At 42.8% G+C, this 24,449-nt stretch overlaps 1 protein-coding gene across 1 annotated transcript in view; it reads left to right on the top strand.

Moving 5' to 3' along the window:
* LOC132401643 (guanine nucleotide exchange factor VAV3) overlaps positions 1–24,449 on the top strand; it is a 451,830-nt gene that overhangs the window by 220,050 nt on the left and 207,331 nt on the right. Inside the window, exon 11 of the mRNA XM_059983657.1 lies at positions 1,032–1,100. Coding sequence (XP_059839640.1) covers positions 1,032–1,100 — 69 coding nt within the window. The remainder of the gene's footprint in view (positions 1–1,031; positions 1,101–24,449) is intronic.

Genomic DNA, 24,449 nt, shown 5'->3' with positions numbered 1-24,449 from the left:
AGTGGCAGATGGAGTTCAACCCGGAGAAGTGTGAGGTGGTACGCTTTGGAAGGACAAACTCCAAGGCAGCTCCAAGTTCAAAGTAAATGACAGGTTACTTGGTAGTGTGGAGGAGCAGAGGGATCTGGGGGTACCTGTCCACAGATCCCTGAAAGTTGCCTCACAGGTAAATAGAGTAGCTAAGAAAGTTTATGGGGTGTTGCCTTTCATAAGTCAAGGGATAGAGTTCAAGAGTCACGAGGTAATGATGCAGCTCTATAAAACTCTGGTTAGGCCACACTTGGAGTACTGTGTCCAATTCTGGTCGCCTCAGTATAGGAAGGATGTGGAAGCATTGGAAAGGGTACAGAGGAGATTTACCAGGATGCTGCCTGGTTTAGAGAGTATGCATTATGATCGGAGATTAAGGGAGTTCGGGCTTTACTCTTTGGAGAGAAGGAGAATAAGAAGAGACATTATAGAGGTATATAAGATATTAAGAGGAATAGATAGAGTGGACAGCCAGCTCCTCTTCCCCAGGGCACCACTGCTCAATACAAAAGGACATTGCTTTAAGGTAAGGGGTGGGAAGTTCAAGGGGGATATTAGAGGAAGGAATTTTACTCAGAGTGTGGTTGGTGCATTGATTGCACTGCCTGAGTCTGTGGTGGAGGCAGATACACTAGTGAAATTTAAGAGACTACTGGACAGGTATATGGAGGAATTTAAGGTGGGGGGATATAAGGGTCAGCACAACATTGTGGGCTGAAAGGCCTGCACTGTGCTGTACTGTTCTATGTTGGAGGATGCAAAGGTTTTAATGTGATTGAGACAAAAGGAGTGAATGAGTATGTGCATGGCAGATGTAACTTGCAGATGCAAGTATGACAATACCTATGGTAAATCTTAGACTGGGAAATGGATTCTCAGAATGGTTCTAGATTGGGAAAAGGAAGATACAGCAAGACTGATTGGCTAAGTTTTCAGGGAGAGTAGCCTGGGTGAACTCCAGTATACAATCAGGTGTTTAACCAACATCTCTGATGTTGCAGGAACTGGCGAAACAAACCACTGAGAGACAAGAAAAGGTCAATCTGCGCCTGGCACTGGATGCCATGAAGGTGAGAGGATGATGAAGGGAGGAGCCTCTGCATCACAACTGTGTCTTCGAGCACAGAGCCCATACTAAATCAGAATTGGGTCTTTGGGTACAGAACCACAGAGGGCATACTACAGCGCAACTGGATCTTTGCACACAGAGCCTGTACTAAAGCACAATTGGCAGATGGCAGATGAACTAAATAAGTATTTTGCATCAGTCTTCACTGTAGAAGACATGAGCAGTGTGCCAGATGTTGAAGGGTGTGAGGGAAGAGAAGTGAGCGCAGTTACTATTATAAGGGAAAAGGTCCTCCAAAATTTGAAAGACTTAAGGGTACATGAGACCATAAGATATAAGAGCAGAATAGACCATTTGGTCCATTGACTCTGCTCCGCCATTCAATCATGGGCTGATCCAGTTCTTCCAGTCATCCCCACTCCCCTGCCTTCTCCCCATACCTTTGATGCCTTGGCTAATCAAGAACCTATCTATCTCTGCCTTAAATGACTTGGCCTCCATAGCCTCTCATGGCAACAAATTCCACAGATATGCCACCCTCTGACTAAAGCAATTTCTCTGCATCTCAGTTCTAAATGGACGTTATTTATTCCTTAAGTCATGCCCTCTTGTCCTAGAATCCCCTACCATAGTAAATAACTTTGCCATATCTAATCTGTTCAGGCCTTTCAACATTCAGAATTTTTCTATGAGATCCCTCCTCATTCTCCTGAACTCCAGCGAATATAGCTGCCAGATGTTCCTCATACAGTAACCCTTTCATTCCTGGAATCATTCTCTGGAATCTTCTCTGAAACCTCTCCAATGTCAGTATATCCTTTCTAAAATCAGAAGTCCAAAACTTCACAGAATACTCCAAGTGTGGTCTCATGAGTGCCTTATAGAGCCTCAACATCACATCCCTGCTCTTGTATTCTATATCTCTAGAAATGAATGCCAACATTGTATTCGCCTTCTTCACCATTGACTCAACCTGGAGATTAAGTTTAGGGTATCGTGCACAAGTCGCTTTCCATCTCTGCATTTTGAATTATCTCTCCATCTAAATAATAGTCTGCCTGTTTATTTCACCCACCAAAGTGCATGACCATACACTTTCCAACATTGCATTTCATTTGCAACCTCTTTGCCCATTCCACTGAACTATCTAAGTCTCTCTGCTTCCTCAACTCTATCTGCTCATCCACCTATCTTTGTACCATCAGCAAATTTAGCCACAACTCTATTAATCCCATTGTCCAACTCATTGACGTACATTGTATAAAGCAGCGGTCCCAATACCGACCCCTGTGGAACTCCACTGGTAACTGGCAGCCAGCCAGAATAGGATCCCTTTATTCCCACTCTCTGTTTTCTGCCAATCAGCCAATACTCCACCCATTCTACTACCTCCTCTGTAATTCCCTGGGCTCTTAACTTGCTAAGCAGCCTCATGTGTGGTAGCATGTCAAAGGCCTTCTGAAAATCCAAGTACACCATATCTACTGCATCTCCTTTGTCTACCCTGCTTGTAATTTCCTCAAAAAATTGAAATAGGATTTTCCCTTAAGGAAACCATATTGGCTTTGGCCTATCTTGTCATGTGCCTCCATAATCTCATCCCTAACAATCGATTCCAACAACTTCCTAACCACTGATGTCGGGCTAACAGGTCCATTGTTTCCTTTCTGCTGCCTCCCGCCCTTCTTAAACAGCGGAGTAACATTTGCAATTTTCCAGTCATCTGGTACGATGCCAGTATGTATCGATTCTTGAAAGATCATTATTAATGCCTCAGCAATCTCTCCAGCTACCTTCTTCAGAACCCAAGGGTGCAATCCATCAGGTTTAGGAAATTTATCCACCCTCAGACCATTAAGTTTCCTAAGTACCTTCTCAATCGTAATTTTCACTGCACATATTTCACTTCCCCAACACTCTTGAATATCCGGTATACTGCAAAAGTCTTCCACTGTGAAGACTGATGCAAAATATGCATTCAATTTCTCTCCCATCTCTGCGTCTCTGAGTAGAGTATCTCCAGCTTCATTTTCTATTGGTCCTATATCTACCCTCAAGTCTCTTTTTCCCTTTGTATACTTAAAAAAGCTTTTGCCTTTATTTTGATATTAGTCACTAGCTTCCTTTCATAAGACATATTTTCCTTCTTAATGACCATCTTAGTTTCCTTCTGCAAGTTTTTAAAAGCTTCCCAATCCTTTACCTTCCCACTAACTTTGGCTTCTTTGTATGCCTTCTTTTGCTTTTACTTTGGGTCTGACTTCACTTGTCAGCCACTTTAGTGTCCTTCCATTTGAAAATTTCTTTTTATTTGGAAAATATCTGTCTTGCATTTCCCTCGTTTTTTGCAGAAACTTCAGCCATTGCTGCTCTGCCGTCCTTCCTGCTAGTGCCTCTTTCCAGTCAACTTTGGCCAGTTCCCCTTTCATGCCATTATTATTTCCTTTATTCCACTGAAATATCGACACTTTGGATTTTAGTTTCTCCTTCTCAAATATCAAAGTGAACTCAATTGTATTGTGATCACTGTTCGCTAAGGGTTCATAGAAACATAGAAAACCTACAGCACAATACAGGCCCTTTGGCCCACAATGCTGTGTCAAACATGTACTTACTTTAGAAATTACGTAGGGTACCCATAGCCCTCTATTTTACTAAGCTCGATGTACCTATCCAGAAGTCTCTTAAAAGCCCCTATTGTATCCGCCTCCACTACCATCCACGCAGTCACCACTCTCTGCGTAAAAAACATATCCCTGACATCTCCTCTGTATCTACTTCCAAGCACCTTAAAACTCTGTACTCTCGTGCTAGCTATTTCAGCCCTGGGAAAAAGCCTCTGACTATCCACACGATCAATGCCTCTCAACATCTTGTACACCTCTATCAGGTTACCTCTCATCATCTGTCGCTCCAAGTAAAACAGGTCAAATTCACTCAAACTATTCTCATAAGGCATGCTCCCTATTCCAGGCAACATTCTTGTAGATCTCCTCTGCACCCTTCTATGGTTTCCTCATCCTTCCTGTAGTGAGGTGACCAGAACTGAGCACAGTACTCCAAGTGGGGCCTGACCAGGGTCCTATATAGCTGTAACATTACCTCTTAGCTCTTGAACTCAATCCCACGATTGATGAATGCCAATGCACCGTATGCTTTCTTAACTACAGAGTCAACCTGTGCAGCAGCTTTGAGTGTCCTATGAACTCGGACACCCCAAGATCCCTCTGATCCTCCACAGAGTCTTGCAATTAATACTATATTCTGCTGTCATATTTGACCTACCAAAATGAACCACTTCACACTTACACACAAGTGAATCTGCAGATGCTAGAAATAAATAAAAACACAAAATCCTGGCAGAACTCAGCAGGCCAGACAGAATCTATTGGAGGAGGTAGTGACAATGTTTCGGGCTGAAACCCTTCATCAGGAGTGAAGTAACATGGGATGGTGGAAAGGGATAAGAAGTGAGGGGAGGGATGAAGTAGAGAGCTGGGAAGTGATAGGCTGGAGGGAAATGGGCTAGGGGGAAGGTGGAGAATTATGGGAAATAAAAGAGAAGGAAAGGTAGGGCCAAGGGGAGATTATAGTGAGGGGGGAAAAAAGAGAGTGAAAGAGAACCAGACTAAAATAATAGATAGGGATGGGGGTAAGGGGGGGGCAGGGGAGGTCTAATGGAGGTCTGTGAGTTGGATGTTAATGCCGGCAGACAGGAGGTTCTCTTTCTCTCTCTTTTCCCCCCTCACTTTAATCTCCCCACAGCCCTACCTTTCTTTCTCTTTTATTTCCCATAATTCTCCAATTTCTCCAGCCCATTTCCCTCCAGCCTATCACTTTCCAGCTCTCTACTTCATTCCTCCCCCCACTTCTTATCCCCTCTCCACCATCCCATGTTGCTTCACTCCTGATGAAGAGTTTCAGCCCGAAACATCGTCACTACCTCCTCCCATAGATGCTGTCTGGCCTGCTGAGTTCTGCCAGCATTTTGTGTTTTCACTTCACACTTATCTGGGTTGAACTCCATCTGCCACTTCTCAGCCCAGTTTTGCATCCTGTCGATGTCCCGCTGTAACCCCTGACAGCCCTCCACACTATCCACGACACCCCCAAGCTTTCTGTCTTCAGCAAAATTACTGACCCATCCCTCCACTTCCTCATCCAGGTCATTTATAAAAATCACAAACAGTAGGGTTCCCAGAACAGATCCCTGAGGCACACCACTGGTCACCGACCTCCATGCAGAATATGACCCATCTACAACTACACTTTGCCTTCTCTGGGCAAGCCAGTTATGAACCCACATAGCAATGTCCCCTTGGATCCCATGCCTCCTTACTTTCTCAATAAGCCTTGCATGGGATACCTTATCAAATGTCTTGCTGAAATCCATATACACTACATCTACTGCTCTACCTTCATCAATGTGTTTAGTCACAACCTCAAAAAATTCGATCAGGCTTGTAAGGCACGACCTGCCTTTGACAAAGCCATGCTGACTATTCCTAATCATGTTATGCCACTCCAAATGTTCATAAATCCTTCCTCTCAGCATCTTCTCCATCAACTTACCAACCACTGAAATAAGGCTCATTGGCCTATAATTTCTTGGGCTATCTCTACTCACTTTCTTGAATAAGAGAACAACATCCGCAACCCTCCAATCCTCCAGAACCTCTCCCCTGCCCTCCCCGTTGATGATGCAAAGATCATTGTCAGAGGCTCAGCAATCCCCTCACTCACCTCCCACAGTAGCCTGGGGTGCATCTCGTCCAATCCTGGTGACTTATCCAACTTGAAGCTTTCCAAAAGCTCTGGCACATCCTCTTTCTTAAAATCTATATGCTTCAGTTTTTTTTCAGTCCACTGTAAGTCATCCCTACAATTGTCAAGATCCTTTTCTGTAGTGAATACTGAAGCAAATATTCATTAAGCACCTCAGCTATCGCCTCCGGTTCCATGCACACTTTTCCACTGCACACTTGATTGGTCCTTTTCTCTCATGTCTTATCCCCTTGCTCTTCACATACTCATAGAATGCCTTGGGGTTTTCCTTAATCCTGTCTGCCAAGGCCTTCTCATGGCCCCTTCTGGCTCTCCAAATTTCATTCTTAAGCTACTTCCTGCTGGTCATATAATCTTCTAGATCTCTGTAATTACCTAGTTCTTTGAACTTTTCGTAAGCTTTTCTTCTTGACTAGATTTACAACCGCCTTTGTACACCACAGCTCCTGTACCCTACATCCTTTCCCTCACTCATTGGAAAGTACCTATGCAGAACTGCACACAAATATCCCCTGAACATTTGCCACATATCTGCCGTACATTTCACTGAGAATATCCACCCACAGAGACTCAGTAGTCCAATTTATGCTTCCATGTTCCTGCCTGATAGCCTCATATTTCCCCTTACTCCAAATAAATGCTCTCCTAAGTTGACTGTTCCTATCCCTCTCCAATGCTATGGTAATGATAGAATTGTGATCACTAGCTCCAAAATGTTCTCCCACTGAGAGATCTGGCACTTGACCAGGTTTATTTCCCAATACCAGATCAAGTATAGCCTCTCCTCTTGTAGGTTTATCTACATATTGAGTCAACAAAGCTTCCTGAACACACCTAAGAAAACTCCACCCCATCTTAACCCCTCGCTCTAGGGACATGCCAATCAGTATTTCAGAAATTTAAATCATGACAACCCTGTTATTATTACACCTTTCCAGAATCTGTCTCCCTATCTGCTCCTCGATGTCCCTGTTACTGTTGGGTGGTCTATAAGAAACACACAGCAAGGTTATTGACCCTTTCTTGTTCCTAACTTCCACCCAAAGAGACTCAGTAGATAATCGCTCCATGACTTCCTCATTTTCTGCGGCTGTGACACTATCTCTGATCAGCAGTGCCACACCCCATCTCTTTTTCCATATGACAATAACAGCACGGAAACAGGCCATCTTGGCCCTTCTAGTCCTTGCCAAATGCTTACTCTCACTTAGACCCACCGACCTGCACTCAGACCATAACCCTCCATTCCTTTCCTGTCCATATACCTATCCAATTTTTTTTTTAAATGACAAAATCAAACCTGCCTCTACCACTTCTACTGGAAGCTCGTTCCACACAGCCACCACTCTCTGAGTAAAGAAGTTCCCCCTCGTGTTACCCCTAAACTTTTGCCCTTTAACTCTCAACTCATGTCCTCTTGTTTGAATCTCCCCTACTCTCAATGGAAAAAGCCTATCCACATTAACTCTATCTATCCCCCTCATAATTTTAAATATCTCTATCAAGTCCCCCCTCAACCTTCTACACTCCAAAGAATAAAGACCCAACTTGTTCAACCTTTCTCTGTAACTTAGGTGCTGAAACCTAGGTAACATTCCTGTAAATCTTCTTCGTACTCTCTCTATTTTCCCTCGGAAAACCCAATTTCCCTCAGGATCAATAAAATATGTCTGTCGGGATCAATAAGGTATTTCTGTCTGTCTGTTATTTTGTTGACATCTTTCCTATAATTCAGTGACCAGAACTGTACACAATACTCCAAATTCGGCTTTACCAATGCCTTGTATAATTTTAACATTACATCCCAACTCCTATACTCAATGCTCTGATTTATAAAGGCCAGTATACCAAAAGCTTTCTTCACCACCCTATCCACATGAGATTCCACCTTCAGGGAACTATGGACCATTATTCCTAGATCACTCTGTTCTACTGCATTCTTCAATGCCCTACCATTTACCATGTATGTCCTATTTGGATTATTCCTACCAAAATGTAGCACCTCACACTTTCCAGCATTAAACACCATCTGCCATCGTTCAGCCCACTCTTCTAACTGGCCTAAACCTCTCTGCAAGCTTTGAAATCCTACTTCATTATCCACACCACCACCTATCTTAGTATCATCTGCATACTTACTAATCCAATTTACCACTCCATCATCCAGATCATTAATGTATATGACAATCAACATTGGATCCAGTACAGATCCCTGAGGCACACCACTAGTCACCAGCCTCCAACCTGACAAACGTTATCCACCACTACTCTCTGGCATCTCCCATTCAGCTACTGTTGAATCCATTTTACTACTTCAATATTAATACCTAACAATTGAACCTTCCTAACTAACCTTCCGTGTGGAACTTTGTCAAAGGCCTTACTGAAGTCCATATAGACAATATCCACTGCTTTACCCTTGTCAACTTTCCTAGTAACCTCTTCAAAAAGTTCAATAAGATTTGTCAAACATGACTTTCCACGCTCAAATCCATGTTGACTGTTCCTAATCAGACCCTGTCTATCCAGATAATTATATATACCATCTCTGAGAATACTTTCCATTAATTTACCCACCACTGACATCAAACCTACAGGCATATAATTGCTGTTTACTCTTAGAACCCTTTTTAAACAATGGAACGACATGAGCCAATCCTCCAGCAACATCCCCGTTTGTAATGACATTTGAAACATTTCAGTCAGAGCCCCTGCTATTTCTACACTACTTTCCCTCAAGTCCTGGGGAATATACTGTCAGGACCCAGAGACTTACCCACTTTTATATTCCTTAAAAGCACCAGTACTTCCTCTTCTTTAATCATTATAGTTTCCATAACTTCCCTACTTGTTTCCCTTACCTTACACAATTCAATATCCTTCTCCTTAGTGAATACCGAAGAAAAGAAATTGTTCAAAATCTCCCTCATCTCTTTTGGCTTCACACATAGCTGTCCACTCTGATTCTCTAAGGGACCAATTTTATCCCTCACTATCCTTTTGCTATTAGTATAACTGTAGAAACTCTTTGGATTTTTTTTTCACCTTACTTGCCAAAGCAACCTCGTATCTCCTTTTAGCTTTTCTAATTTCTTTCTTAAGATTCTTTTTACATTCTTTATATTCCTTGAGCACCTCATTTACTCCATGCTGCCTATATTTATTGTAGATCTCTCTCTTTTTCCGAACCGTTTCCAATATCCCTTGAAAACCATGGCTCGCTCAAACTTTTAACCTTTCCTTTCAACCTAACAGGAACATGAAGATTCTGTACCCTCAAAATTTCACCTTTAAATGACCTCCATTTCTCTATTACATCCTTCCCATAAAACAAATTGTCCCAATCCACTCCTTCTAAATCCTTTCACATCTCCTCAAAGTTAGCCTTTCTCTAATCAAAAATTTCAACCCTGGGTCCAGTCCTATCCTTCTTCATAATTATATTGAAACTAATCCCTGTCCCCAGCTCCAATCCCTCAGCCACATATTTATCCTCCACTTCATTTTATTCCTATATTCACTGTCACACAGCACAGGCTGTAATCCGATGATTACTATCTTTGAGGTCCTGCTTCTCAACTTCCTTCCTAAGTCCCTGTAGTCTATTTTCAGGACCTCCTCCCTTTTCCTACCTATCTCGTTAGTACCAATATGTACCACAACCTCTGGCTGTTCTCCTTCCCACTTCAGGATATCATGGACAGGATCAGAAATGTCCCGGACCCTGGCACATGGTATGCAAACTACCATCTGTGTTTCTTTTCTACGTCCACAGAATGATCTGTCTGACCTCCTTACTATAGAATCCCCTATTACCACTGCCATCCTCTTGCTTTCCCTACCCTTCTGAGCCACATGGCCAGACTCTGTGCCAGTGGCGTGGCCAGTACTGCCTACCCCAGGTAGGCCGACTCCCGCAGCATTACTCAAACAGGAGTACTTATTGCTTAGGGGGACAGCCACAGGGGTACTCTCTGGTATCTGACTCTTGCTCTTCCCTCTCCTGCATGTTACCCACTTGTCTGTTTCCCGAGGCCCTGGTGTGACTACTTGCCTATAGCTCCTCTCTATCACCTCCTCACTCTCCTGTGGTAAACTATGTATAGCTGTCTGGACACACCCCTCTGCTGACTGTTCCAGTGGCTCCTCCCACAGACCCCTGTATAAAGGCGATTGGGGCACTGCTCCTCCCTCAGTCTTCGAGATGTCATGCTCCCTTTTGCTGTTAATAAAAGCCTATCGTTCACTTCCAGTCTTCGAGAGTTAGTGATGGTGCGTCATCTCCCTGACCAGATGAAGGTAATCAAGTTGCATCTCTGTGCATCTGGCACAGATGAGGCCATGTAGGAGGCTGGGGGTCTCCAGGACTTCTCATATCTGACACCCAGTACAGCACACTGGCTTCACAGACATACTTCCTATACCTACTCTTCACAAGTAACTTACCTCGCCTCGACCCGTTATTGCCAAAGCCCCGTTGAGCCAAAGCCCTCCTACTCTGTCTCCCTCTACTCTGTTGCCCACTTTATTAATCTGTCTTCTTTTTGACAGTTGCTTAATGGTAGGAAGCAGAGGGTTATGTAATCGAATGCTGTAAGGCTTTGACAGAATGGGTGTGGAGAGTATGTTTTCTATGATGGAGAGTCTAAGGCCAGAGTACACAGCCTCAGAATAAGACTATAAGACATCAAAGCAGAATTAGGGCATCTGGCCCAGCGAGTCTGCTCCGACATTCAATCATGGCTGATTGTTTTTTTCTATCTCCTTCTCAACCCCAGTTCCCGGTCTTGTCCCCTTGTAACCTTTGATGCCATGTCTAATCAAGAACCTATCGATTGCTGCCTTAAATACACCCAACAACCTGGTCTCCACAGCTGCACGTGGCAACAAATTCCACAAATTCACCACCCTTTGGCTAAAGAAATTTCCCGGCATCTTTGTTTTGAAAAGTCGCCCCTCTATCCTGAGGGTGTTTCCTCTTGTCCTAGACTTTCCCACCATGGGAAACATCCTTTCCACATCTACTCTGTCCGGGCCTTTCAACATTCAAAAGGTTCAATGAGATCCCCCCTCATTCTTCTGAATTGTAGTGACTACAGACCCATAGCCATCAAACATATGATAACCCTTTAATTCCTGGAATCATCCTGAACCTCCTCTAGACCCTCTCCAATGCTAGCACAACCTTTCAAATGACCCAAAACTGTTTACAATACTCAAGGTGAGGCCTCACCAGTGCCTTATAAAGCTTCAGCATCACATCCTTGCTCTTGTATTCTAGACCTCTTGAACTGAATGCTACATGGCATTTGCCTTCCTCACCACCGACTCTACCTGCAGGTTAACCTTGAGGTGTTCTGCACAAGGACTCCCAAGCCCCTCCGCATTTCAGATTTTTGGATTTTCTCCCCACTTAGAAAATAGTCTGCACATTTATTTCTACTACCAAGGTGCATGACCATACATTTGCAACATTCTATTTCATTTGCCACTTTCTTGCCCATTCACCTAATCTGTCCAAGTCTTTCTGCATCCCACCTGTTTTGTCAGCACTACCTCCCCCTCCAGCAATCTTCGTATCATCTGCAAACTTGGCAACAAAGCGTCTATTCTATCATCTATATCATTTATATACAGCATAAAAGAAGTGCTCCCAACACCTACCTTTGCGGAATACCACTAGTCACTGAGAGCCGACCAGAAAAAGATCAATTTATTCCCACTTGCTGCCTCCTACCAATCAGCCAATGTTCTAACCATGTTAGTAACTTTCCTGTAATACCATTGGCTCTTAACTTGGTAAGCAGCCTCATGTGTGGCACCTTGTCAAAGGCTTTCTGAAAGTTCAAGCATAGAGAGGTATCCTTTTAGAACAGAGATGAGGAGGAACTTCTTTAGCCAGAGAATGGTGAATCTGGGCATGGGCAGCTGTAGAGGCCAAGTTTTAATGTATATTTTAGGTAGAGGTTGAAAGATTCTTGATTGGTTAGGGCATGAAGAGATATGGGGAGAAAGCTGGAGATTGGGGCTAAGAGGACAACTGGATCAGTCATGATGAAATGGCAGAGCAGACTTGATTGACCAAATGGCCTAATTCTGTCTTATGTTCTACAGCAAGGCTTTTTTTTCTGCACTGGAGGTTCGTGAATTGTGTTGGTGGACTTAATGTTGTTTGTCATGCATTTCAACAATTTAAATGAGCATGTACCTGGCATGGTCATTGAGTTTGCAGATGGCTCTAAAACAGATGGTGTCATTAACAATGAAGGCAGTTTCCAGGATGTACAAAGGCATCTTGATCAGCTTGGTAAAGTGGAAAAGGAATGACAAATGGAGTTTAATTCAGATTTGTGCAAGATGTTGTATTTTGGGAAGCAAATGAAGGCAGGACTTTCACTGTGAATGGTAGGCATCTGGAAAGTGTTGTAGATCAGAGGGACTTTGGAGTACAATATATGGTTCCCTGAAAGTGAAGTCATGGGTGGACATTGTGGAAGGCTCCTTCTGGCTTTTGTCAGAAGTTGGGATGTTATGTTATTGTTGTACAAGAGGTTGGTGGGGCTGCATTTGGTATACTGTGTTCAGTTTTGGTCACCTTGCTATAGGAAATGCCATTAAGTCAGAAAGAGTGCAGAGAGGATTTATGAGGATGTTGCCAGGACACAAGGGGCTCAGCTTTGGAGAGAGGTTGAGGGATTTAATGGGAACTTGATAACCAACTTTTTCACTCGGAGAGTGATCAGTATATTGAATAAGCTTCATGAGGAACTGGTTGAGGTAGGTACATTTGCAACGTGTTTGGACAGGTAGATTGTTGTAAACACAAGCCTGAAGGCTTTGTGTGTCAATGCAAGGAGCATTTGTAACAAGGTGGATGAATTGAATGTGCAGATAGTTATTAATGAATATGATATAGTTGGGATCACAGAGACATGGCTCCAGGGTGACCAAGGATGGGAGCTCAACATCCAGGGATATTCAATATTCAGGAGGGATAGACAGCAAAGAAAAGGAGGTGGGGTAGCATTGCTGGTTAGAGAGGAGATTAACGCAGTAGAAAGGAAGGACATTAGCCTTCCTTTGTGTGGAATCAATATGGGTAGAGCTGCATAACACTAAGGGGCAGAAAATGCTGGTGGGATTTGTGTACAGGCCACCTAACAGTAGTAGTGAGGTTGGAGATGGCATTAAACAGGGTAGAAATGCGTGCAATGAAGGAACAGTAGTTATAATGGGTGACTTCAAACTACATATAGATTGGGTGAACCAAATTGGTAAGGGTGCTGAGGAAGAGGATTTCTTGGAATGTATGCAGGATGGTTTTCTGAACCAACGTGTCGAGGAACCAACTAGAGAGCAGGATATCCTAGATTGAGTATTCAGCAATGAGGAAGGGTTAGTTAGCAATCTTGTCGTGTGAGGCCCCTTGGGTAAGAGTGACCATAATATGGTGGAATTCTTCATTAAGATGGAGAGTGACATAGTTAATTCAGAAACAAAGGTTCTGAACTTAAAGAAGGGTAACTTTGAAGGTATGAGACATGAATTAGCTAAGATAGACTGGCAAATGATACTTAAAGTGTTGACAGTGGATATGTAATGGCAAGCATTTAAAGATAGGGAAGGTAGTGCACCCATGGCTGACAAGGGAAATTAGGGATAGTATCAAGTCCAAAGAAGAAACATATAAAATTAGCCAGAAAAAGTGACGCACCTGAGGACTGGGAGAAATTCAGAGTCCAGCAGAGGAGGACAAAGGGCTTAATTAGGAAAGGGAAAAAAGATTATGAGAGAAAGCTGGCAGGGAACATAAAAACTGACTGTAAAAGCTTTTATAGATATGTGAAAAGAAAAAGATTGGTTAAGACAAATGTAGGTCCCTTACAGTTAGAAACAGGTGAATTGATGGGGAACAAGGACATGGCAGACCAATTGAATAACTACTTTGGTTCTGTCTTCACTAAGGAGGACATAAGTAATCTTCCGGAAATAGTAGGGGACCGTGGGTCTAATGAGATGGAGGAACTGAGGGAAATACATGAGGGAAGTGGTGTCAGGTAAATCGAAGGGATTAAAGGCAGATAAATCCCCAGGGCCAGATGGTCTGCATCCCAGAGTGCTTAAGGAAGTAGCCCAAGAAATAGTGGATGCATTAGTGATAATTTTCAAAACTCCTTAGATTCTGGATTAGTTCCTGAGGATTGGAGGGTGGCTAATGTAACTCCACTTTATAAAAAAGGAGGGAGAGAAAAACTGGGGAATTATAGACCGGTTAGTCTGACATCAGTGGTGGGGAAAATGCTAGAGTCAGTTATCAAAGATGTGATAACAGTACATTTGGAAAGTAGTGAAATCATCGGACAAAGTCAGCGTGGATTTGTGAAGGGAAAATCATGTCTGACGAATCTTATAGAATTTCTTGAAGTTATAACTAGTAGAGTGGATATGGGAGAGCCAGTGGATGTGGTATATTTAGATCTTCAAAAGGCTTTTGACAAGGTCCCACACAGGAGATTAGTGTGCAAACTCAAAGGAACACGGTTTTGGGGGTATGGTATTGATGTGGATAGAGAATTGATTGGCAGACAGGAAGCAAAGAGTGGGAGTAAATGGGACCTTTTCAGAATGGCAGGCAGTGACTAGTGGGGTACCGCAAGGCTCAGTGCTGGGACCCCAGTTGTTTACAATATATATTAATGATTAAGGCAAGGGAATTTAATGCAGCATCTCCAAGTTTGCGGATGACACGAAGCTGGGCGGCGGTGTTAGCGGTGAGGAGGATGCTAAGAGGATGCAAGGTGACTTGGATAGGTTAGGTGAGTGGGCAAATTCATGGCAGATGCAATTTAATGTAGATAAATGTGAGGTTATCCACTTTGGATGCAAGAACAGAAAAACAGATTGTTATCTGAATGGTGGCCAATTAGGAAAAGGGGAGTTGCAACAAGACCTTGGTGTCATTGTACACCAGTCATTGAAGGTGGGCGTGCAGGTACAACAGGTGGTGAAAAAGGCAAATGGTATGTTGGCATTCATAGCAAAAGGATTTGAGTACAGGAGCAGGGAGGTTCTACTGCAGTTGTACAAGGCTTTGGTGAGACTGCACCTAGAGTATCGTGTGCAGTTTTGGTCCCATAATCTGAGGAAAGACATTCTTGCCATAGTGGGAGTACAGAGAAGGTTCACCAGATTGATTCCTGGGATGGCAGGACTTTCATGTGAAGAAAGACTGGATTGACTAGGCTTATACTCACTGGAATTTAGAAGATTGAGGGGGGATCTTATTGAAACATATAAAATTTAAAGGGATTAGACAGGCTAGATGCAGGAAGATTGTTTCCAATGTTGGGAAGTCCAGAATTGAGGGGTCACAGTTTAAGGATAAAGGGGAAGCCTTTTAGGACCGAGATGAGGAAAACTTCTTCACACAGAGAGTGGTGAATCTGTGGAATTCTCTGCCACAGGAAACAGTTGAGGCCGGTTCATTGGCTATATTTAAGAGGAAGTTAGATAAGGCCCTTGTGGCTAAAGGGATCAGGGGGTATGGAGAGAAAGCATGTACAGGGTTCTGAGTTGGGTGATCAGCCATGATCATACTGAATGACGGTGCAGGCTCAAAGGGCCGAATGGCCTACTCCTGCACCTATTTTCAATGTTTCAATGTAGATGGATAAGAAAGGTTTATAGGGACTTTGACCAATGGCAGGCAAATCTGTCTAGATTGGATGGGAATTTGGTTGACATGGATGAGCTGGGTCGAAAGGTTATATTGCTGTTTCTTTGACCCAATAGCATTAACTCCACTAGTACCATTACCCTCACCGATTTCACTATCCTACCTGTCCTTCATCCTTCATTGAAAGCTGATGGGGTTGCAAAGAAAGCTCTTGACACATCGCCCTTCATAAATCAAAAGAATTGAGTACAGGAGATGGGATGTTATGCTGAAGTTGTATAAGACATTGATGAGGCCTAATTTGGAATGTTGCGTGCACTCTTGGTCACCTACCTACAGGAAAGATGTAAATAATGTTGAAAGAGTAGGGAGAAAATTTACAAGTATGTTGGCAGGACTGGATGACCTGAATAATAAGGAAAGATTGAATTGATTAGGACTTGGAATGTAGAAGATTGAAGGGAGATTTGATAGAAGTATACAAAATTATGAGGGGCATAGACAGGGTAAATGCAAGCAGGCTTTTTCTACTGAAGATAGGTGGGACTACAACCAGAGGTCATGGGTTAAGGGTGAAAATTGAAATGCTTAAGGGTTAATGAGGGGAAACCTCTGGAACGGGTTGCCAGAGCAAGTGATAGATGCGATTTTTTATTTCAATGTTTAAGAGAAGTTTGGATAGGTACATAGATAGTAGGGATATGGAGAGTGATCGTCCCAAGTCCACGGGTATACTTAAGGTAAAAGTTGATTGTTTCCTGATTGGTTAGGGCATCAAAGGAAATGGTGAGAAGGCAGGTGTATGGGTTGAGTGGAATCAGGGAGCAGCCAGGATGGAATGACAGAACAGAATGATGGGCTCAGTGGCCTAGTTCTACTCCTATGTCTTATGGTGCAGGTTGATGCAAGTAAGTAGTTTAAATGCTTCAGCATGGACTAAATGGGTCAAAGGTCCTGTTTCTATGCTGTACTTTTCTATGACTCTATGTCCTTCTATTTGGTGAATATCAAAACAATGAACTTCCTCTGATTGCGGCCATGAATTCCTGTTTTTCTCCTTGAGTGATTTTACCCATTCTCTAGCTATTCTCTTTTTAACGTGTGTATGAAATGCTTTGGGATTCTCTTGGCTACTCACCAAGGGTATTCCATGGCCCCTTTTAGCCTCCTGATTCCTGTTTAAGTTCTCTCCTGCTTCCTCAAAGGTCCAGAGCAATTTCAGCTTCCTAAATATTACATATATTTATTTTTACTGTTTGACTAGATTTGCTGCAACTGTCATCATCCAAGGTACTGAACTTTGTCATCCTTGCCTTCCTTCCTCACAGGAACATGATGGTCCTGAATTTTGACCAGCTTCTATTTAAACAACTCTCAACTGTCAGATGTAGAAGTACCCATAAACAGCCACTCCTAAACTACTCTCCCCAGTTCCTGCCTAATATTGTTGCAAATAGCATTTGCTTTCTGTAGCACACTCCCAAGATCCACTCTGATCCTTGTAAAATTGTAAGACCCAAAGATATGGGAATAGAATTAGGCCATTTGGTCTATTGAGTCTGCACTGCCATTCAATCATGTCTGATCCTTCTTTCCCCTCCTCAACCCCACTCCCAGCCTTCTCCCTGTAACCTTTGATGCCATGTCCAATCAAGAACCTATCAAGCTGTGCCTTAAATACACCCAATGCCCTGCCCTCCACAACTGTCTGTGGTAATAAATTCTACAAATTCACCATGCTCTGGCTAAAGAAATTTCTCCACATCTCTGTTTTAAATGGGCACTTCTCTATCCCCAGGCTGTCCTAAACTTTCCCACCATGGGTAACATCCTTTCCACATCTAATCTGCCTGGGCCTTTCAGCATTCAAAAGGTTTTAATGAGATGCCCCCATAAATTCCAGTGAGTACAGATCCAGAGCTATCAAATGTTCCTTGTAGTATTACCCTTTCATTCCTGAAATCATCCTTGAGAGCCTCCTCTGACCCTTCTCCAACACCAGCACTTCTTTAGTTAGATGAGGAGTCCAAAACTGTTCACAATACTCAAGGTGAAGCCTCACCAGTGCTTTACAAAGCCTCAGCATCATATCTCTGCTCTTGTATTCTAGATCTCTTGAAATGAATGCTAACATTGCATTTGCTTTCCTCTCCACCGACTCTACCTGCAAGTTAACCTTAAGGGTGTTCTGCACAAGGACTCTTTGCATCTCAGACTTCTGGATTTTCTCCCTGTTTAGAAAATTGTCTGCACATTTATTTCTACTACCAAAGTGCATGGCCATGCATTTTTCAACATTGTATTTCATTTGTCATTTGCATGCCCATTCTCCTAATATACCTAAGTCTTTCTGCAGCCTTCCCATTTCCTCAACACTACCTGCCCCTCGACCAATCTTCGTATCATCTACAAACTCGGCAACAAAGCCATCTATTCCATCATCTAAATCATTTACATACAGCATAAAAAGAAGTGATCCCAACACTGACCACTGCGGAACAACACTTGTCACTGGCAGCCAACTAGAAAAGGATCCTTTTATTCCCACTCGCTGCTTCCTACCAATCAACCATGTTAGTAACTGTTTGTAATACCATGGGCTCTTAACATAAGCAGCCTCATGTTGTGGCACCTTATCAAAGGCCTTCTGAAAGTCCAAATATTACAAAATCCACTGCATCACCTTTATCTGTCCTACTTGTAATCTCCTCAAAGAGTTCCAACAGCTTTGCCAGGCAAGATTTTTCCTGAAGTAAACTATGCTGACTTTGTCCTGTCTTGTCCTGTGTCACCAAGTACTCCATAAACTCATCCTTAACAATTAACTCCCAACATCTTCTCAAACACAGAGGTCAGGCTAACTAGTCTGTAATTTCCTTTCTGTTGCCTTCCTCCTTTCTTAAAGAGTGGAATGACATTTGCAATTTTACAGTCCTCCAGCACCAGGCCAGAGTCCAATGATTTTTGAAAGATCATTACTAATGCTTCCTCAATCTTTAACGCTACCTCTTTCAGAACCCTAGGGTGCAGTTCATCTGGTATGGGTGATTTATGTACCCTTATGTCATTCAGCCTTTTGAGCACCTTCTCCCTTATAATAGTAGCTACACTCACTTCTCTTCCCTCACACCCTTCAACATCTGGCACACTGATAGTGTCTTCTGCTGTGAAGACTGATGCAAAATACTCATTTAGTTCATATGCCATCTCTTAGTCTTTGGACTCATTTTCTTGTGGTTCAGTATCCACTCTCATCTCTCATTTTATCTTTTAAGTACTTGAAAAAGCTTTCTCTATCCAGTTTGATATTGTTTGACAGTTTGCCTTCATGTTTCATCTTTTCCCTCCTAATGGTTCTTTTAGTTCCTCTCTGTAGGGTTTTAAAAGCTTCCCAATCCTTTATAATCCTGCTAATTTTTGCTTTGTTGTATGCTCTCTGTTTTTCTTTTACATTAGCTTTGACTTTACTTGTCAGCAACATTTGTACTATTTTGCCATTTGAGTATTTCTTCTATCCTCCACCTTCCTTATTTTTTCCAGAAACATTTTACTCTGCTGTCATCCCTGCCAGCGTCTGCTTCCGATTTACTTTGGTCAACTCCTCTCTCATACCACTGTAATTTCCTTTAACTCCACTGAAATACTGTTACATTAGACTTTACTGTCTCCCTATCAAATTTCAAGTTGAACTCAATCATATTGTGATCAGTGCTTCATGAAGATCCTTAAACTCCCTAATCACCTCTGCTTCATTATATAACACTCAATCCAGTGTTACTGATCTCCTAGAAGGCTCAATGACAAATTGCTCTAAAATTCCATCTTATAGGCATTCAACAAACTCACTCTCTTGAGAACCACTTCCAACCTGATTTTCCCAACTGATCTGCATGTTGAAACCTCACATGACTGTCTTAACATTGTCCTTTTGACACACCTGCTCTATGTATTGTTGTAATCTGTGGTCCACGTCCCAGTTACTGTTGGGAGTCCTGTGGAGGAACAAATCTGCAAAGAGATAGCAGACAATTGCAGGAACCATAAAGTTGTGATAGTAGGGGATTTTAATTTTCCACATATTGATGGGGACTCCCATACTGTTAAAGGTCTAGATGGGTTAGAGTTTGTAAAGTGTATTTGGGAAAGTTTTCTAAATCAATATATAGAGGTACCGACTAGAGAGGATGCAATATTAGATCTCCTATTAGGAAATGAGTTAGGACAGGTGACAGAAGTGTGTGTAGGGGAACACTTTGGTTCCAGTGATCATAACACCATTAGTTTCAATTTGATCATGGATAAAAATAGATCTGGTCCTCGGGTTAAGGTTCTAAACTGCAAAAAGGCCAAATTTGAAAAGAAATGAGAAAGGATCTAAAAAGTGTGGATGTTGTCCTCTGGTTGTTCTCTGGCAAGGATGTCATTGGTAAGTGGGAGGCCTTCAAAGGAGAAATTTTGAGAGTGCAGAGTGTGTGTGTTCCTGTCAGGATTAAAGGCAAAGTGAATAAGGAACCTTGTTTCTCTAGGGATAATGGAACTCTGATAAAGAAAAAGAGAGAGATGTATGACGTGTATAGGAAACAGGGAGCAAATAAGGTACTTAAGGAGTATAAAAAGTGCAATAAAATACTTAAGAAAGAAATCAGGAGGTCTAAAAGAAAACATGAGGTAGCTCTGGCAGTCAAGGTGAAGGATAATCCACAAAGCTTCTATAGGTATATTAAGAGCAAAAGGATAGTAAGGGATAAAATTGGTCCTCTTGAAGATCAGAGTGGTCGGCTATGTATGGAACTAAAAGAAATGGGGGAGATCTTAAATGGGTTTTTTGCGTCTGTATTTACTAAGGAAACTAGCATGGAGTCAATGGAAATAAGGGAAACAAGTAGTGAGGTTATGAAACCTATACAGATTGAAGAGGAGGAGGTGCTTGCAATCTTGAGGCAAATCAGAGTAGATAAATCCCCAGGACCTGACAGGGTATTCCCTCGGACCTTGAAGGAGGCTAGTGTTGAAATTGCAGGGGCCCTGGCAGATATATTTAAAATGTCGGTATCTATGGGTGAGGTGCCGGAGGATTGAAGGATAGCTCATGTTGTTCTGTTGTTTAAAAAAGGCTCTAAGAGTAATCTGGGAAATTAACAGGCCGGTAAGTTTGACGTCAGTAGTAGGTAAATTATTGGAAGGAGTACTAAGATAGGATCTACAAGTATTTAGATAGACAGGGACTTATTAGGGAGAATCAACACGGCTTTGTGCGTGGTAGGTCATGTTTAACAAATCCATTAGAGTTTTTCGAAGAGGTTACAAGGAAAGTGGATGTTGTCTACATGGACTTTAGTAAGGCCTTTGACAAGGTCCCACATGGGAGGTTAGTTAGGAGGATTCAGTTGCTAGGTATACATGGTGAGGCAGTGAATTGGATTAGTCATTGGTTCAATGGGAGAAGTCAGAGAGTGGTAGTGGAGGATTGCTTCTCTGAGTGGAGGCCTATGACTAGTGGTGTGCCGCAGGGATCAGTGCTGGGTCCATTGTTATTTGTTATCTATATCAATGATCTGGATGATAATGTGGTAAATTGGATCAGTAAATTTGCTGATGATACAAAGATTGGAAGTGTAGTGGACAGTGAGGAAGTTTTTCAAAGCTTGTAGAGGGATTTGGACCAGCTGAAAAAATGGGCTGAAAAATGGCAGATGTAGTTTAATACAGGCAAGTGTGAGGTATTGCACTTTGGAAGGAAAAACCAAGGTAGAACATACAAGGTAAACATTAGGGCACTGAGGAGTGCAGTAGAACAGAGGGATCTGGGAATACAGATACAAAATTCCATAAAAGTGGCATCACAGGTAGATAGAGTAGTAAAGAGAGCTTTTGGTACATTGGCTTTTATAAATCAAAGTATTGAGTATAAGAGTTGGAATGTTATGGTGAGGTTGTATAAGGCATTGGTGAGGCTGAATTTCAAGTCAAGTCAAGTTAAGTCAAATCACTTTTTATTGTCATTTCGACCATAACTGCTGGTACAGTACACAGTAAAAATGAGATAACTTTTTTTCCGGACCATGGTGCTACATGAAACAGTACAAAAACTACACTGAACTATGTGAAAAAAACACAGAAAAAATAACCACACTAGACTACAGATCTACCCAGAACTGCATAAAGTGCACAAATCAGTGCAGGCATTACAATAAATAATAGACAAGACAATAGGCACAGTAGAGGGCAGTAACTTGGTGTCAGTCAAGTCTCTGGGTATTGAGGAGTCTGATATCTTGGGGGAAGAAACTGTTACATAGTCTGGTCGTGAGAGCCCGAATGCTCTGGTGCCTTTTCCTGGATGGCAGGAGGGAGAAGAGTTTGTATGAGGGGTGCGTGGGGTGCTTCATAATGCTGTTTGCCTCGCGGATGCAGCGTGTAGTGTAAATTTAGAGTATTGTGTGCAGTTTTGGTCACTGAATTATGGAAGGATATTAATAAGGTTGAAAGAGTGCAGAGAAGGTTTACAAGGATGTTGCTGGGACTTGAGAAACTGTGTTACAGAGAAAGGTTGAACAGGTTAGGACTTCGTTCCCTGGAGCGTAGAAGAATGAGGGGAGATTTGATAGAGGTATCTAAAATTATGATGGGTATAGATAGAGTGAATGCAAGCATGCTTTTTCCACTGAGGCTAGGGGATTAAAAAACCAGAGGACAGGGTTAAGGGTGAAGGGGGAAAAGTTTAAAGGGAAAATTAGAGGGGGCTTCTTCACACAGAGAGTGGGGGGAGTGTGGAGTGAGCTGCCAGATGAAGTGGTAAATGTGGGCACACTTTTAACATTTAAGAAAAACTTGGTCAAGTACATAGATGAGAGGTGGTCCAGGTGCAGGTCAGTGGGACTAGGCAGAAAAAATGGTTCAGCACAGCCAAGAAGGGCCAAAAGGCCTGTTCCTGTGTTGTAATATTCTATGGTTCTATATAACTGCCTTCAGGGTCCTTTCGCCCTTGCAGTTTCTTAAAAAGAATTCAATATCTTCTAATGCTATGCCATATCTCTCCACTGATTTGATGCTAATTATGTCCCATCATCTGCCTGCCTTGCCTAACAGTCAGACTGCACGCTATCTCTGCTTTTTTTTACAATCCATCCTTTGATGAGTGACTTCATTCCAGTTAACAAACCCTGCCAAATTAGTTTAAACCCTCCCCAACAACTCTGACAAACCTGTCCACAAGAATATTGGTTCCCTTGGGTTCAGGTGCAATGGATCACTTTTGAACAGATCATATCCCCCCAGAAGACATCCAAGAACCTAAATCCCTGCCCCCTGCACCAGCTTCTCAGTTTCTCATCCTGTTTTTCAGTCAGGTGGGGCACAGACAATGATCCAGAAATTACTACCTGGGACCTCTTTGCTTTCCTTCCTATACCATTGGTACCAATATGTATCAAGACATCTGGCCTCTCTCCCTCCGTCCCCAAAATGTTGTGGGTGCAATCTGAGATATTCCTGATCCTGGTACCTGGGAGGCAACATACCATCCAGGTGTCCTGTTCAAGTCCACAGAATCTCCTGTCTGTTCCTCTGACAATTAAGTCCCCTATCACTATCTGCTCCCCTCTTCTCCCTCTTTTCCTTCTGCTCCACAGACCCATGTTCAGTGCCCGTAACCTAGTCTCAGTGGCATTCCCCTGGGAGGTCATCCCCCACAACAGTATCCAAAGCAGTATACTTATTATCGAAGGGAATGGCCACAGGGGTGCTCTGCTTTATCTGTCTATTCACATTTCCATTTCTCCTGACAATCACCCAGCTACACACTTCCTGCAACTTAGTGGTGACTGCTTCCCTGAAACCCGGAGAAGTGTGAATCTTGGAAGGACAAACTCCAAGGCAGAGTACAAAATAAATGGCAGGATACTTGGCAGTGTGGAGGAGCAGAGGGATCTGGGGGTACATGTCCACAGATCCTTGAAAGTTCCCTCACAGGTAGATAGGGTAGTTAAGAAAGCTTATGGGGTGTTAGCTTTTATAAGTCGAGGGATAGAGTTTAAGAGACGCGATGTAATGATGCAGCTCTATAAAACTCTAGTTAGGCCACACTTGGTGTACTGTGTCCAGTTCTGGTCACGTCACTATAGGAAGGATGTGGAAGCATTGGAAAGGGTACAGAAGAGATTTACCAGGATGCTGCCTGGTTTAGAGAGTCTGCATGATGATCAGAGATTAAGGGAGCTAGGGCTTTACTCTTTGTAGAGAAGGAGGATGAGAGGAGACATGATAGAGGTGTACAAGATATTAAGAGGAATAGACAGAGTGGACAGCCAGTGCCTCTTCCCCAGGGCACCACTGCTCAGTACAAGAGGACATGGCTTTAAGGTAAGGGGAGGGAAGTTCAAGGGGGATATTAGAGGAAGGTTTTTCACTCAGAGAGTGGTTGGTGCACGGAATGCACTGCCTGAGTCAGTGGTGGAGGCAGATACACCAGTGAAGTTTAAGAGACTACTAGACAGGTATATGGAGGAATTTAAGGTGGGGGGGTTATATGGGAGGCAGGGTTTGAGGGTCAGCACAACATTGTGGGCTGAAGGGCCTATAATGTGCTGTACTATTCTATGTTCTATGTTCTATTAAACTCAGATCGATTATCTCCTCACTCTCCTATCCAAGTTGAAGGTAATCTAGCTGCTGCTGCAGAACCCTAAGACAGTTTTCAAAAAGCTACAGCCAGATGCATTTCACACAGATGGAGTTCCCTGGAAGACTCTGGGTCTCCCAGGATTCCAACATCCAGCATGAAGAACACACAACAGCTATTTATTACACTTGGTACAGTAAGAGAGAAAAAAAGGTGAACCTTAAAAAAATATTACCCAGAGCCAATGCCTCTTCTGAGGAAGCCTCCTT

The sequence above is a fragment of the Hypanus sabinus genome, chromosome 11 (assembly GCF_030144855.1).
Source record: "Hypanus sabinus isolate sHypSab1 chromosome 11, sHypSab1.hap1, whole genome shotgun sequence".
Taxonomy (NCBI): domain Eukaryota; kingdom Metazoa; phylum Chordata; class Chondrichthyes; order Myliobatiformes; family Dasyatidae; genus Hypanus; species Hypanus sabinus.
Note: the sequence above shows the minus strand (reverse complement) of the source record. Positions and strands in the feature narration are given on the sequence as shown.